This window comes from Sardina pilchardus, chromosome 6, assembly GCF_963854185.1.
Source record: "Sardina pilchardus chromosome 6, fSarPil1.1, whole genome shotgun sequence".
In the NCBI taxonomy this organism is placed as follows: domain Eukaryota; kingdom Metazoa; phylum Chordata; class Actinopteri; order Clupeiformes; family Clupeidae; genus Sardina; species Sardina pilchardus.
The window spans coordinates 23,677,213-23,694,084 of record NC_084999.1 but is presented as its reverse complement, the minus strand read 5'-3'; the positions used below and the strand labels follow the sequence as shown (position 1 = coordinate 23,694,084).

Genomic DNA, 16,872 nt, shown 5'->3' with positions numbered 1-16,872 from the left:
CGCAGTCACCTCATGCATCGGTAGCCTACGAGTTCAGCAGTTTAGACCTTTTCCCCCACCTTCTCAGCGCAGACTTCTACCACATGAGTTCAGAACGTAACGAACATGCGCTATGCTGTGTTTTCATCTGTCAATGAATAGTGGGTCGCCACATCCTTCTTCTGCCCTTCATCTTCCATCAACCCCTTCTCCGCTCTTGCTTTCGGGCTGAGCGGCATTGCGGTAACGGGAGCCTTCTCAAGGCCGAGCCCTTGCAATTGCCAACTCTATCTACAGACAGTACTGAAAGGGCCTTCCATGCACTCCCGTTTTCTTTTATCGCCGGTGGTTATCTCACTGACACTTGGCATAGACTACATCTCGAGCGGGACCGAAATCTGCGCAAAGCCTTCCTCTTTATTCCACGCTGCACTGTCCTCCGAGAGTAAGGTGCGGAATCACCAAGGTCCCGTTAAAGCGCTAAAGGGTGAGGACATGATCACAACACAGACAAATAGTCAAATTGAGATATGCTAATTCACTTACACTCCTCAAAACAACCAGCTTTGCCCAGAATTTACCTCACGCCGATGACGACAAATGTTGGCCACAAGTCCAGTGAAGGGGTGTTCTTGTTTGAAAGCATGATTTAAAAATAAGACATCTCCCATTTCGTCGGGGGCGTTTCGCGATGCTCCGTGCTACTGCCCCCTCTCTCCTCCCCGCAGTCACGCGGACCCCCGTCCTGTCCGTAAAGATCCCGGACATATGCCTCGCACTGCGTCGCTGGCTACGTCATCATCGCCAGACTCCGAGCATCACGTCCTGCTCCCTGTATCAGTTAACTGGCTCATCATCTATAGCATACACTCATAAACCCACACAGGCACAAACATGAAAACACATGCGGGAGCTTTGGTAGCATCCATACAGTTCAGTAGCTCAGTGACAGCAGGTTGGGCCTATAGCCCATTCTGCGCATGTGAGGATATACATTCAGTCGTGCAGCCTGCATGCTGATCAACAAACATAAATCGCGGGAGCCCACACACGGGTGCCTTTCTGCCGCAGTCTTTGGGCAGGCGCGCGGTGCTGATGTTGCACAGGAGGGCCTGTAACCTAGCAACGAGCTCAGTGACCCGCGGTGGTCCAATCAGATCCCGTTTTACTGTAACAACGCTGAGTCCGGACAATTCAAGCTCAATCAATTAATCTCCTCATAGACATAAGCCTATGTCTGGAGACCCAGGGAATGCCTCATAAAAGCCCAAATTATTTTAAAAATATTCTTATGGGATTATATGAATATGTTATGCTGGCAACTTTTTCTAACGTGTCAGGCTAAACAACACAATGTAGCCTGTAGAATTTAAAGTAAATAGGCTATTTCATCAATTTAGGCTACACTAAACAATGTAGGCTATAACCACCACTGCCCAAAAACAGTTCGAAGAAGATGTTAAACACACAAACAATAATATATTCAACACTTATCATAACACTGATTTTTTTTATTCAAAGCGCCGTAAAAGATTCAGAGACAGTCAGGATGTTTCATTGACCACCTGAGAAAGATTCATGAGTTCAATAAGAGTCAAAGGAAAACTGTTTCACACTCACATACAAAAACAATCACACATACTGTACACACAGGACGATACAGTGTGTAAAAAAACAAGCAGAAAATAGCAGTGCTGGTATCAATAAGGACTGTTGTACAGCTAAAGCCCAAGACCAAATCTCTTCTTTTTCAATTTCACTTTTTCTATCACATGCTTTTTTCTTCTTTAACACTTTTCCCTTCTTGCGTCATTGTTCCTTCTCTCATTCCACCCCCCTTCACTTGTTCATCAAAATATTTTCCCAGACAAGTTTGTAAACAAAATAAAACAAAAAAACAGTTATCATTTAAACAGTTCTCTGATCTATGTGTTGTGTACAAAGGTGTCATTTGTCCATAAAAAGAAACAACAAAACTTTCTATAATCGTTGTGGAGGAACCACAGTATTTCTAGCAGTAAGTGTGCAGTACCAAAAAAAGGAGGATGCAGTCACAGCAGGAGAGAGGCAGTAAACAGGCAGTCATTCAGACAGGTGAAAAGGTAGCTCTGGAACACCTGATCATTCAGACAGGTGAAAAGGTAGCTCTGGAACACCTGATCATTCAGACAGGTGAAAAGGTAGCTCTGGAACACCTGATCTTTCAGACAGGTGAAAAAGTAGCTCTCTGGAACACCTGATCATTCAGACAGCTGAAAAAGTAGCTCTCTGGAACACCTGATCATTCAGACAGGTGAAAAGGTAGCTCTCTGGAACACCTGATCATTCAGACAGGTGAAAAGGTAGCTCTCTGGAACACCTGATCATTCAGACAGGTGAAAAGGTAGCTCTCTGGAACACCTGATCATTCAGACAGGTGAAAAGGTAGCTCTCTGGAACACCTGATCTGGAGACAGATGACAAGTCTATGCATGTGCAGGGTTACATCATCATAACAGGCAACCAGTCCAACCTCCTTGACAAACTTACAAGTACATGCACACCCACAGGAGCGCACACGCACGCACGCACACACACACATACACACACACCTCTAAAAGAAAGGGAATGGGAACTTGTTTCAGGGGGACTGTGTATGTATGTCTCTCTCTCTCTCTTTATGTGCGTGCGCGCGTGTGTGTTTGTGTGTGTGTGTGTGTGTGTGTGTGTGTGTGTGTGTGTGTGTGTGTGTGTGTGTGTGTGTGTGTGTGTGTGTGTGTGTGTGGTATGTGGTATCATTAACCAGGTGTCCATTGTTATGGTAATCCCCATGTTCAAGAGCAAGATGCTCTTCACTCATAGACCAAATCCTCTACACTGTAGTGTGATCCTAGTGTACAAATCTCTACTGCAATACAGCCATTGGATCTAAACTTTTTACAAATAAAAAAAGTAAACATATGCAAAAATGTCCACATGCTGAATCATGAAGGCACTTCCATAAATCCCTACCTAACCTCACGCCTTCAACTAATACTGTCAGTCCAAGCCTGTCCCTGCCAGTCTATTTCCTGAAATGTCTGTTTTAGCGGCAAGACGTAATGTGGAACGTTCTATTGAGAAATGGCTATTCCTAGGAGATTTTCTACAGCACTCATTATTGAGCTTAATGGGGTATTGATTGTACCAAATAAAAATTGCATGGACAACCTTGTGGATCAGAAAGTTGAACTGAGTGATTATCTTATTCACAGAGCTAGCAATATGCCTCCTCTGTCTTATTCTGAGTGTGTGATTTCCCTGCTAACAGTGCCACCTGATCTGCTAGCACAGGCAGCCAATATTAGGCTGCATGATCTGTTTCACCAAGAGATAGAATCCTTGGGACTGATCTAATTAGTTTCAACATCATTTTGGTCAACAATTGTTAGCATTGACCGAGCCCCAGACAACCCCTGCGGACAGCTTTCAGACCAGAACGAATGCAGTGAAAAACATGAGGAATTAGATTACATACGTACGTATATGTTTCTACAATACTGCAGAAATGTATTATTTTTTCTTTCACTGACAAGTGAAAAGAGACTCTCAACATGGCTTATGTGATTTACAATGCAGCCTGTATGTATTTCAGCCTTTCACATATAAACCAGCACTCATCATGATTTCTACTGCAAGCATTGTTTTTTTTACAAAGGACGTGACTTGGAATGTTATACATTACCTCTAGACAATGTTATCTGCTGTGACAAGACCAGCAACCAATTAAAACCTTCGACAGGCCAGTAGCACTCTCTTACTTTCTCTGTGCTTTCTCTGCACGTTCTCTTTCCCTTCATTTCTCTCATCCCCTTTCTCCATTCTTCAACTTTTCTCTATCTTTCATCCCCTTCCTCTCTCTCTCTCTCTCTCTCCTCTGTCCATTTCTCTGACGTTTAAATGAGGAGGCACTTGGAGGAGGACTTGGTTTTGGCTTCTGGTGTTGTCAGCTTCACCTCCCTTCCTGTCGGTCCCTGGAATGAACAGAATTAGAATACACTATGAGTCTCCATTCACTTAAAGACCTTTCAAAGCATTGTAAAATACACAAAGGCTAAATCAGTTATGCCAATTTGTGATATAGAAATATATTTACATATATATATATTCATTTATGATCAGTGACAATGTTGTTGGGTTGTAATATTTGATTTATTTTTTAATTAATGACACCAACCAAACTGTACTTTGATTTGTGAAGATGCACTTCGCTGTAATGACGTCTGAACTCTTCACGCAGTACTACTTGCCCATGGATAATGTTCCATTATACGTTAAAAGAAGATCTTGTAAGAGGGCATTTTACATAGGATAAGTAAACAGTGAATAAGTAAATTACAAGTCAGGTGAGGTGCTTTGCATCTAGAATACGTTTGGATGACAAGGACTACATTTATTCATTTAGCAGACACTTTTACCCAAAGACCAACGAAAAAGAGGAATAAGATTCAACTACTAGAGGATAAGAGTGCACAGCAGAAGTTTAAGTACTAGTCAAAGTGTAGTCCAATGAGATAATGGTAGAAGAAGAAGAAGAGGGAGGAGGAGGAAGAGGAGGAAAGGAAAGGAAATGCATGGTGGTGCACCGAAGGACAACAATACGATTGAACATAACATGAACACCTAGAAATATAAAAGAAAGGAAAAGAAACAGAGTGCAAAACACACAGAAACCAGACAACAGAGTTGCTGAGTTTAGTGAGTCCCTAAGGTGCTTACTGACCGGTTTCTTGTTTGACTTCAGCAAAATGTCGCGGGCCAGAGAGAGAAAGGACTGGAGCAGCGGTGAAGGACATTGAGGAATTGAGGGGATGAGAGAGAGGGACAGAGAGAGAGACAGAGAGATAAACATAAATTCAATCATACGTTTCATTTTTACTTTTGAAAACAGGGCTCGACAAACATAAATGTGTGTGTACGCATAGCTAATGAACTTGAAAATAACAATGATCCGGGGACCGGGTGTAACTAAAATGTGTCAAGTCTTACATGTAAGCGGCACTGTAACTCAAAAGAGAAACTATCGTAGGGCCTAAATGCTGTGGTAACTAGGCAATCAGCATCCTCCACCCCTAACAACCATCAAGACAAGGAATTAACGTTTGATTTTGTCAGTCATCAGCTGGTCCGAGCACAGTGGCCGAGAAGAAGAGGAAGCCTAACTTTACAACCAAGGACAATAAAGTAACAGTTAAGGTCATAAAATCCAGGGGATTTTAACAGTCAGCTTGGCCTACTCACTATTGACGATGCTCTTTGATTTTGCTAGGCAGCGTAGCCTAATAGCTGTCAATACCTCTGAGGTAGGAGTTTATAGGCTATTTTCCTGAACAACCTGACTGTTGTTGTGGTTCACTTACGACAATGTTACGTGTGGTCTAAAAGCACTCGTAATTTCAGCTCTAAAGTTGCGATACACGTAGACGTCAGAATTATTTGAGTTACATGCACATTTATTTACGATAGGCTAACGAGATACGTAAGGTCTATAGGCAGCATACAAGTGCTTTGAGTTACAGGGCCCTGGAAACTAACATTGGTGTTGGTAAGATTTCTGTCCACTTTTGTTTAACAAAAATTGTGAGTATGACCAATCTGTGGATGTAGCAGGACATTTGGGGTGGAGAAGGTCTAAGAAAGAGAAGGTGAGATACACAGAGAGATAGAGAGAGAGAGAGAACTAGAGATGTTTTTCTCACCTCCTCCACATTAATGCTGGACTTGGCACTTGTCTCAAAGAACCGAATCCCATGATCCTTTGCCAGCTGTACAGAAAGGCCAAGTGTAGTCAGACATGATTTCTTCCACTATTCACATCTTATAGGGTATGTTTCTATCGCATGTGTGAATGAGGTCACATAAATATAGCTTATTATACATTTGCCATATTTTATAGAGAAATTCCCACACACTGTCCATTACGCTGTCCATTACGCATGGCAAACATTTATTATCACAACGTCACGGTCATGTTTGACATATCAACAACTGGTCAACTAGTAACAGTGACATTGACATTTACACAAACGCTCTCATCAGGGTGTAAACCACAAACAAGCAGCATAACAGTACATGCAATTGTTGCGCATATACTGACTTTTTCGCCCACTTCCTTGGACACTTTCCGCTTCGCCTCAATGTCACACTTGTTGCCCAGCAGCATGCGGCTCACCCCTGATGATGCATTCTGGTTAAAAAAAAAAAGAGAGAGAGACAGCAGTGCATGGGGATTCACACACACACACACACACACACACACACACACACACACACACACACACACAAAGGCTTTAGTTCCTCCTGATCCTCCACTGCATACAGAGCGCTCCTCTGTGTGCGGGCAAGTCTTGGTTCCCCGTACTGACTCGGGGTCTGTCCTACTGTACTAGACCACAGTCCTGAGTCAACTTCTCTTCATGCATCATCGCCGCACACTTAAACGGCACTACTGGGGCCGACATCAAAGTCAGACATTTGTTCCATGAAAGAGCAGCACAGAAATACAGATCTGGGATCAGTTAGGCCTTTGAGATACGGGCTGTGTTAAATATTAACAAGGATTTTTCTGACCCAGGAGTCTTTCCAGTTAAAAAAGGGAAAATAACAGCCATGTTTACAAGAGAGAGAGAATGGAAGACAGGGCTCTTGACAGGAAGCATATGCATATTGCTGTTTACATTGGAGATATTGTTGCCAATTAACTTGTTTTAGGCTAATAAAATATTTCCAATAAGTAAAACCAAGCAAACATGACGTCCACCCAATCAAAATGAGAGTGTATGTTACAGTCCCTCTCTCTCCTACCTCTTTGATGCTCTTCATCCAGTTCTGAATGTTCTCAAAGGATTTCTCGTCAGTGATGTCATACACCAAGATGATGCCCTGGAAAGGGAAGAAGATTAGACATTAGATCCCAAGAGTGTGTGTGTGTGTGTGTGTGTGTGTGTGTGTGTGTGTGTCTGTGTGTGTACAAGTATCTGCAAGTGTTTATGGGGGCATTGAGTCATGGTTTTGTGACCACAGTCAACAGGGAGTGTTCTTCCAAAGTAGACCCCCTATGTGCATGTGTGTGTGTGTGTGTGTGTGTGTGTGTATGTTCTTCCAAAGTGGTCTGTGTGTGTGTGTGTGTGTGTGTGTGTGTGTGTGTGTGTGTGTCTGTGTCTGTCTGTCTAAAAACTAACCATTGCTCCTCTGTAGTAGGCTGTGGTTATGGTCTTAAACCTCTCTTGTCCTGCTGTGTCCCTGAAAGAAAAGTACATGGACACATCTGAACACTTAAACGAGTACAGACCAGCAAGTCATTCACTTCAAGACAGCCAATTAACAAGTCTTTCCTCCAATGAACAGAAGTGTTGTCATTCAGTTAGTAATATAGAATTGATATTGTTTATTAGTTATATTGCTATTCTCCTGACTTAGTCTAACCAGTTTTTGAATTTGTTCACTTTAAATTAATAATAGTATTGTTTTCATTTGTACGTCGCTTTGGACAGAGGCGTCTGGCAAATAGCATAACCGTAAATGTAAGCATAACCATAACCGTAACCGTACCGTAATATGCCATTGAGTTTGTGGTTTGATTGCCTAACCTATGGATTCAGGTGAAGGCTAAAATGGTGATGTGGTGATGTGGTGTTTGTGTCTGCGCTGACATTTGAATTCTCAAGACAGGACTGGAGAGTCAACTCTGGCCAAGTGACATTCTCTAGCATTATTCCCTTATTTTCTCACTCTCGTACACACACACACACACACACACACACACACACACACACACACACACACACACACACACACACACACACACACACACACACACAAGACCATGACTAAGCCTATTTTCCAGACACACTGTTAATTCCTGTAAGTCCAATATCTAACTGTAGGCCTACTGCTGTCCATGTTACATTAAAGTTAGAAAATCTGTACTGTAATGCTGACACACTGAGACATAATCGCAAGCAACTTATCCCTATGGGACATACCATATCATATGTTATATGTGTTATATCATATACATAAAATTAATCCTCAACTGTTTTCTCATTTACATTTACTGTATAGTATAAGTGTCTGACTCTATACAACCACAGTGGGATGATTTCGGTTGCATGATTATCCTGAATCATTTTATTCCTAGATTAAAAGTTTTTTCAACTGAGATTTTGTTTGCTTTCAGTCAAGGACTGGGATTACTCCATGTATGGGAAGCTAGACCTACAAGTCAGAAAGAACTACAGAAGTGTATGTGATTATATTAAATTAGACACATTCTTCAGAGCATTTCTGCAGTCACTTATGGGCATACAAGTGTTATAACAAGAGTGATATCATGTGGGCACTGCAATGGCAAGGCACTGAAACAAGGTTAAAGGAGAGGTGTCATCTTACCATACTTGAAGCTTGACTTTTTTCCCATCCACATCTATGGTCTTTACTTTAAAGTCAATGCCTGAGCGGGGACAGGAGACAAGAGAAGATTGAGGGGCACAAGAAACAAGAAAGTGTAATGCATGAGGAAAAACAGAGAGAAAACAAATGTAATGGAATGCACACAGGAAGAGAGAGAGAGAGAGCAAGCAGTATACAGGAAGGAAGGACAGAGGGTTAACTCCTCAAATGGCTCAGATTTAGGTCATGCCAATTATAAAGTCCTGGTCTGCTCTCCCGAGCAAGGAAACCCATGGCACAATATGATGGCAAAGCCCTCAGCAGCTTGGCTGTGGCCAAGTTGACATCCTCCATAGTTGGTGTGTGACTTTTCAGCCAGACAGAGGCAGGGGGGAAAAGGAGAGAAAGAGAAAGGGAAAGGGAGGGGGAGGAAGATAACAGAGGGAAGGGGTGTGGGGGTCTTTTTGAAGACCTGGGTGAATGCACTGAATGCCAGTGTGTTCTAACATGATTTGAAGCGCAGAGGAAGGGGGGGGGGGGGGGGGGGGGGGGCAGAGGGAGAGATGAGAAAGATCTTTAGCGGTGATATATGAGGGTGGGGGTGAATAAGCTGGAACGCAGTGAGGGAGTGGAAGGGGGAATGAGGGATGGAGGAGGAGAAGAGACAAACAGAACCATAACAAAAAAGAGGATGAATTGTAGGTCAGACAGAGATTTGTGCAAATAAAGCAGGGGTTGGAATGAAGTGACGTGAAAACCAGCTAGTGCTGACATGAACAAGACAAGACACAATCAGAGAAAGCTGTTAAGCTTCTGGTTTAACCTGATGTTTACCTGGGACCAATAAAACTGTAGGTTAAAGTCAAAAAAGCCCTCACCCTTTTAAAACAAAGCCCAATTCAATAAGCCTACCGATTGTTGATATGTAGGTTGAATTAAAATTGTCCTCTGCAAATCGGATGATGAGGCAGGTTTTCCCAACTCCACTATCTCCTATGAGTAATAATTTAAAGAGGAAGTCGTATTTCTTCGCCATAACTTCAACGATGTTCGAAGACAGCAAATTTATGATGAACAAAGTTCAGATGAAATGGTCAGTGAATTGACAAGTGACAAGTGCCCTGATCGCCAAGATTAAAGTTTCTCCCCGTGCTTCTATCTCTTTCAGCGTGCACTGTCCTGTTGCAGATAATCCTTTTTTACATCAGTAAACCCGTTGTTCTTCAAACTTATCCAAGTAGGCTATGAGAAAATAACCAGCCGGAAAAGTAGCCCAAAACTGAACGCAATCCAGCCTCTGTGTGCCTCAAGTCCGCATTTCAGAATTTAAATGAATGGCGATGACAAGTATGGGAAAATAAGAAATGTTCCCCCTTGTAGGCCTTTAAACGCTTATCCATGCACGACCTGTTTGGAAAAAAAACTTTTCCTTGTCCCAAGTTCCTGAGGTGAGGGCTACGTAGAACGGCCGACGTTGGAGCTTTGGATACGCTCTGTCTGCATGGGAGTGGAAGAGAGGGAGAGAAGTCGACCAAAATATCTGCCACTAGAGGGCGCGTAGCCTCACAGTGGCGAAGTTGTTTTACAATGTTGCAATTTTAATGATGTGCCTTCGAAAGCAGCTAGCTTTGACACAATGTGGACAAAAGAAAGAATGGATGGATGGAATAAAGGATGATCATCATGAGGTTGATCCTATGAGTTGATCTTTGCCATTTTCCTATCATCTTAAGTGATTGTCTATTTTTTAAACAGTTATGCGTGAACATGTATGGCTGTAGGCTACCTTATGTTATGAAATATAGGCCTATAGCCGTAGAATCGGTTATTGTATGCTTATGAAGAAAACTATGCGATGCCATGAACACACATTATTTTGGCTAAAATGAAATAAAAACTCTAACACCGTGGACCTCACAAACATGGACCCCAGATTCTCCTGTTTTGATTCACTCGACGTAAACATGGCTTCTAAATCACTTCCTGCCCCTGCGATTCAACCCGTTCATATTTGCTATCTGTTTCCGGTTTGCCTTCCTTTTCGGCTACGGCTCTAAACTCGCCAACATGCCTGTAAGTACGCCCCTGGAAGTATTAATTGAATTTAATTGTCAACCAAGGTAGTAGTCCACAGATCGCGTATATAGACTGATTTGTCAAAAAATTGCGGACAAGTTTGTGTGTTTGTGATGGGTACATTTGCGGTGGAAACGGTTCTAAATCGAAAGAATTTCTCCGAGCGCGTGGTGTTATGAGTGCTGACCTGTTTTGACAAGATGGCGGCGCACAGGCAAATAGAAAGCATGAGAATGAACATTTAGTAGCGAACAGACTATTTAGACGGATTGCTCTATTTGGGTCATTCATGGTCTCAACTTGAGTGTGTCGGCTCTTTCCCGGCTAAGGATCGGGGACAATACGTCTGTCAGGTGGATCAAATCGTTATCATAGCCAAGCTAGAGATGCTAGCAAGTAAAGGCTAACACCATCTCTGCTACCTACGTTATTTTCCCAAATAACACCAGTCAGACTTGAGTAACTGTTTACTCTGACTGATTGGCTAGGCGTCTGAATTGATTAATGAAATTAGATGGCGTTATCTTGTTGCTAAGTGTTACTCGTTAGTTAACGTCATCTGTTATTGTTCATGTCTGCTCGAAGCTTGCTATTGGCCTATGGGCCCCATTAATGGTGTTTCTTCTGTTAAGTGCTGCACTACTGGCTTGGACGCAGAACATTAACAATACACACCACACATATTCATCTGCCATATATGCATCTCTTACAGCTTGCTAAAGACCTGTTGCACCCAACTCCCGAGGAGGAGAAGAGGAGACACAAGAAAAAACGTCTCGTGCAGAGTCCTAACTCTTACTTCATGGACGTCAAATGTCCAGGTGAGTTGAAGCCTTTTCCTTCTCTTAGGTGTTTGAATATAGAGGTGTATTGACGAATATCTGGTTTGTAATTGTTATGAAATGTTTCTCTTGGAGTCAAATAGGATGTAATGCCCATCGGTGTCATTGACGTTGTTTGCTGTGGGGTGCCTTGTGCTCATTTGGAGAATAACTGCTTTGAACTAATTATGCATTTTGGTTTGCTGTAGACTCTGGTTCCTGGAGTTAAGGGAAATTGATGTGGTCCTTAGGATTTTGGTGTGAAGGTCGCAGACTGTTGATGATTATGATGTCTGGTGATCTCTGCACAAAGCCACAGCCGACTGTGATGTGGTGCTCGTTGTTGTGGTGGCGATGGCATGGCACACGATTGATTTTGCAGTGTGTTGGTTGGTATTGCTGCCAGCGCTGGTCAGGATTACCTTCAGAGTTGACAGGACAAGCTGCATTAAAGGCTTAACATAGCAACCACCAAAATGCCACTGACTGTACTCGTCATGAATGCCATTGTATGCCGCATCGGGTGTTGCTGCCACACATTACACCCTGCTGTATTGTGTTGGGTCTACGGTTGCATGGCTGCTCTGGCGCCATTTGGTGGTATGGCATATCAACCTCCACTTTGTGAACATTTGTTAGTATCTGCTCTTGATGCAGTTGTGGTTTGATGGGGCATCAGCTGGAGGAGAACCAAATTATGACAGCAGTTGATTCTATTGGAGATGGCTTGGCATGTTGCAGATTCTAACAGTGGCTGGTGTCATCAGCTTCTCACAATGGTTTATTATGTTGTCACAAGTTTTTGTCGTCAACAATGAAGTCAGATTTTGTTCATATGAGCAACTCCATCAGGACTGACTGAACAAATCGGTGTGTTTTTTGTTGTTAATACTGTTTACTGTTTACGTTTTCTAGGCCCTTGCTTGACATGGGTGGTGATAGTGGTGAGGGGGTTCGTTCAGTTCATCTTCAGCTATATCTTCTTTGTGCTCCTGGTGGGAGTCTGGATTGTGACTGACGATACATAACGTCAGAGAGAAGTATAACTAAAAATGAATGTACGTATTTTCCAGGTCAAGTGATCGACATTGATGCCTTGTAATAGATACCAGGGCCACTGTACATCAATCACCAAAAAAGTGTACAGTGTGTGTCGTGTAGTCATGCTAGCAGGATGTACTCTTGTGGTTTGAGATGCAGTGACACGGTGTGTTTCAAAGTCAAGTTTGCAATCCATGTGCAGACCTGAAATCTGTGACCCTGTATTGTCTGTGTTATCAAGAACACAACACAATATTCTCTTTGTTAGCCTAATGCTATGTCAGTGTAACAGAAGCAAAGGATAACTTAAGGGAACAAAAGGGAAAGCAGCACTTGTTCTCGTAAGCAGTGCCTCAGGAGAGGGTTATATCTAGGAATAACCAGGCTGAGTTAGAATTGGTTGGTTTCTATTGTAATTTCTGAGGGTGCTGCAGGTGGGGTAAAGCAACTTGTTAGTTTTTTTTTTAAATTTGTGACACGACATGGTTTGGGATGGAGTAAAAAGCTGTTTTCTCTTTATTTATGTAATGTGTACATTTTAGGAACTCGTGTTCACGTACATGAAAATGTGAACAGGCTCTTATATAGACGTTTGCTGCTGTTCTGCTTTTCATAAGTGACCGAATGGAACTGGACTTGAAAGTGGTCCCTTCACCAATTTCCCAAACTCTGTATCTATAGTTTGCTAAGAACAAAGCCATGAGTAATGCTGTGGGTTCCCTCTGAAGTGGGTTTAAACACTGTGTGTGTCCTCTCCGTCTAACTCCCCTCCTCTCGCCCCTGCAGGATGCTATAAAATCACTACGGTGTTTAGCCATGCGCAGACAGTAGTGTTGTGTGTGGGGTGCTCCACAGTACTCTGCCAGCCCACTGGAGGAAAAGCACGTCTGACGGAGGGTAAGAGACACACACACACACACACACACACACACACACACACACACACACACACACACACACACACACACACACACACACACACACACACACAGAGAGAGAGAGTCTCTGATCAGGAGTTGTTATGCAGAGGATGCAGCTTGGATCTGCGTGCTCCTTGCCCCTCCCCGCTGCTCCCTGTGGTCTTGCCCGTCGTTGTTGTTGTTATCGTCCGCAGTTCAAATCTAATTTTCTGCCAAATGTATTTAGGGATCCAGTGTTGTCTTGTTAACCATTTTGACTGTGACCGAAAGAACCTGGCCATTTTATAACTGGGAGAATGTCACTGGGTTCAAATTTGAAAAGCTATATACGAGTTCCTTACATTTCTGCACAGAATTGTTCTTTATAATTATATTACTGTAAAATCAGTTAAAATGGTTGCCATGTTTTGACATTCATTTCTGGGTCATGGCAAAAGTCAAATGGATTCACATGCCTTTTTGGGAATTTCTCCTAGTCATATTAAATAAATAATTTTCCTGCTTCAAACTACATATTGTGTGTCTTCTGCACTGACATAATTTTCACGTAGTAAAACAAACATTGCTGTTTCTCCTTCATTATAGGATGCTCATTCAGGAGAAAGCAGCACTAGTCTCTCACCAGCGATTCTGGGAGGAGGAGGAGAGACGGGATTGGACGATGAGCGGTTCAGTGTCTTCGCCCTGGATCCTGGACGAGACTAGCCCTCTTAGCTAAGGCGAGGCGTGGGGAAGATGTGGCCAAAATGCAGAGAAAAGAAGACAAAAGAGAGATGACATGAATTATCGCTCCCTGCGAGCCAGGGTGTTAACGTATGAGACTGATGAAGATTCACTGGAACATCCCATCTCCAACCCTGCCTCTCTATAAAGTTAAATAAAGTTATGTCTTTCGTTATATTGTAGCATGGGTAGTTTTTTTTTTGCCATTTTTCAGCTTCACATTTAACTCAATCAGGTGTATTACTCACCTGGTAGTATGATTGCAGATACATGTAAGTTATACACTAGTCCTCGATATTGAGTCAAAACCTACCCATGTAATGAATAATTTTTTCAGATGGCATATTTGACTGACATGGAAAAACTATCTCATGAAGTCGTGAAGGTACGTTATGCAGCCAGTAAAATGAATTAGAAGAATAGTTGTGGTCACAAATGTACACACCTTGGCACAATGTCTAATGTATTATATTATTTTAAGAAGACAGTGGTCAAGCAACACACTCTTCACTGGAATTCAAAGACATCACCAAATAGTGTAGTCATTAAACAAAAGTGCGAGAATAAGAGGTGATCTCCATTCACATACCCACAGTTGTTAATATGGTACCAGGCCCCCTCATGTCATTGAGATCAATGACCATATAAACTGAAACACACATTCTCTTCTGCTATTTCTACACCGGCACTAATTGCAATCAAACGTGTGGAATCTTGCCCTTAAAACTGTCAACTTGTGTGGATATTATCAGGCCCAAGGCCATTTGGGTGATTTCCACTATTGTTATTTCTTTAAAAAGAGCGCACAATCATAAACAGCTTCACCTGGAAAATATCCTTAATAGTGGTCTGACTGGTCTGTATTTTTCTGTATGACATGTCATATTTTCCAAAAACTGGCCAATAATTGACACTTCCTGCTGTAAGAAGTAAGCAGTCATATTAGACATGGGGGAGATAACAGACGTGATTTGCTTTATTGTATCCTGAGAGCGTAGGGATGGCACTTCACGTGCGTGGACTCCAGAGCCAAAGTCTGCGCCTCGCTGGTCTCCCTGTCTGAGGGGACGACTGTAGCCACGGTGATGAGGTCGGCTGTTTACCGTCAGCTAGGAAAACAAGGGACATTCATCATAAAAAAAAACATCTTTGTTTGCACAAACAGTTTTGGCTTGAGTGAGTCTTCGTAAAAGCAATATATCTCAAAAGCCATTGCGAGGAATCTATCCACAAAAATGTAATTTCAAGTGTGCTGCAACAATCCTGATATTATTAGCAAGCCATATGAATGCAGAGAACAGTTTATTTAAAGTTGTGTGAGTGCTAAGTATAGTTAATTAAATGCCTTGACACTAATGTAATAACTTTATTCCGATGACCTGTAGACTTGATGGTCTCTGTGGCCAGACCAATAACTGTGGACCCTGTGGACCCAGATACTCACCTCTGACTGTAGGTGCTGTATTGGCCGATGGAGAAGCAGTAAACTGTGACACTATGGCGTTGTATACTACAGAAGAAAAGTATAATGATTAGTTAATTCATTCTATAGTATTATTAATGAACAAAAACAGTCATCAAAACATATCTAAGCCAGCAGAGGTACATTATTGGTGTATATCATACCAGGTCCATACTACAGTGTTTAAATGCAACTGATCCATAACAAAGGGTGCAAAACCTTTCAGTGATCTAACTTGCAGATTCTACTTGTAAAAGTCAATGTAAACAGTAGATGCAAATGCTGATTGCAGATTGCTGTCCAGCCATAGCATGAAATGGTGTGAAAGGGGAATGACTGCACAGACTCAGCCCAATAAGCGTGCTTAGTGAGAGGGGTAGAGAGCAATGTGAGATCTGCAGGCGGGCCAGTGGAAGAGGCAACCACACCTATGAACAGACTCGCAGTGACGGCCAGGATGGAGAACAGGGCAAACGTCAGGATGAGCTGGAAATCCCACAGTCGAGAGAAAACACCGGCCTCTGTCTGGGACGTCTCCGCTGCACATGCACACACACACACACACACACGAGAGAGTCCAGAGTTGAGTATCAGAGTCACATGAAAGAATGTGCTCAGATCTGCGTGGACTACAGTGAAGTCGGTATACAGTATGTGATTTACCAGATTCAATTGGACATTTCTAACAGTGACCACATGTACAACACATTCAAAACAAAGGAAGGTTTTGGTATGCCACTAATGTAGTTGTATGCTCTTCCATTTATTTATAGAAATATTTTACCGCATCTGACTTAAGGTCCATTTCCTTACATTGACAAGCTACTATTCTATTATACACCTTAAAACTAATATCTACTTTGCGGTAAGCATGTCTGATTGAAACCTTATGTATCCTCATGTACCTCTGACAGCTTACCCAATGTCACCAGCCAGACCAATGGATACTCTACGTTGAATTACTGAAGCTAAGCAGGTGCTGGGTTGGTAAGTAGTGGATTGGGAGACCTAGGAAAACTAAGTTGGTGCTGGAAGTTGTTTGTGGGTGGCTAGTATGTGGCAATCTCCCCTCTGGCCAAAAACGAATCCCACTGCCCCAGTGTAGTGATGGGAACATGGTGCTGTAGGAGATGCTGTCCTTCAGATGAGACAATAAACTGAGGTGCTGACTCACAGTGCTCATAAGATCACATGGTATGTATTGTGAAGAGCAGGGAGTTCCCCATGTAAGCTGGCTAGGATCCTAACCTAGCTCATTCAATTTGGGCCCCCCTGTGTAACTGGCTCGTTCATTAATTCCCACACTGTCCACCCCGAGCTAGTGAGTCGTGAGTGTTTGGGCACACAATGGCTGCTGTGCGTCACCCAGGTGGGTGCTACACATTGGTGGTGGTTAGTGAGGTTCCCTCTTAAGTGCTTTGAGTGCCTCAATAAAGTGCTG

At 42.7% G+C, this 16,872-nt stretch overlaps 3 protein-coding genes across 4 annotated transcripts in view; 1 reads left to right on the top strand and 2 right to left on the bottom strand.

The window, feature by feature from the left end:
* Positions 1-1,461: 1,461 nt before the first annotated feature.
* On the bottom strand, positions 1,462-9,883 carry rab13 (RAB13, member RAS oncogene family). 2 transcript variants are annotated; one of them, XR_009939687.1, is made up of 9 exons: positions 9,301-9,883; positions 8,389-8,449; positions 7,179-7,239; positions 6,802-6,879; positions 6,095-6,184; positions 5,697-5,762; positions 4,721-4,771; positions 2,175-3,971; positions 1,462-2,135 (listed from the first exon to the last, which is right to left on the bottom strand). XR_009939687.1 is itself a non-coding variant. In XM_062539148.1 (8 exons), the coding sequence occupies exons 1-8, from the start codon at positions 9,422-9,424 to the stop codon at positions 3,894-3,896; spliced, it is 609 nt and encodes a 202-aa protein (XP_062395132.1). In that variant the 5' UTR covers positions 9,425-9,883; the 3' UTR covers positions 1,462-3,893. The 2 variants fall into 2 exon arrangements, 1 of the variants encoding a protein (XP_062395132.1); XM_062539148.1 differs by having other exon boundaries at positions 1,462-3,971.
* Positions 9,884-10,342: 459 nt separating this feature from the next.
* rps27.2 (ribosomal protein S27, isoform 2) lies at positions 10,343-14,144 on the top strand. The gene is made up of 4 exons (XM_062539149.1): positions 10,343-10,461; positions 11,177-11,285; positions 13,113-13,223; positions 13,832-14,144. The coding sequence occupies exons 1-4, from the start codon at positions 10,456-10,458 to the stop codon at positions 13,858-13,860; spliced, it is 255 nt and encodes an 84-aa protein (XP_062395133.1). The 5' UTR covers positions 10,343-10,455; the 3' UTR covers positions 13,861-14,144.
* Positions 14,145-14,922: 778 nt separating this feature from the next.
* The window catches only part of LOC134083416 (nuclear pore membrane glycoprotein 210-like), a 33,754-nt gene continuing 31,804 nt past the window's right edge, over positions 14,923-16,872 (bottom strand). The window contains exons 38-40 of the mRNA XM_062539742.1: positions 15,860-15,970; positions 15,414-15,479; positions 14,923-15,078 (exon numbers count right to left, since the gene is read on the bottom strand). Coding sequence (XP_062395726.1) covers positions 14,978-15,078; positions 15,414-15,479; positions 15,860-15,970 — 278 coding nt within the window. The 3' untranslated portion in view covers positions 14,923-14,977. The remainder of the gene's footprint in view (positions 15,079-15,413; positions 15,480-15,859; positions 15,971-16,872) is intronic.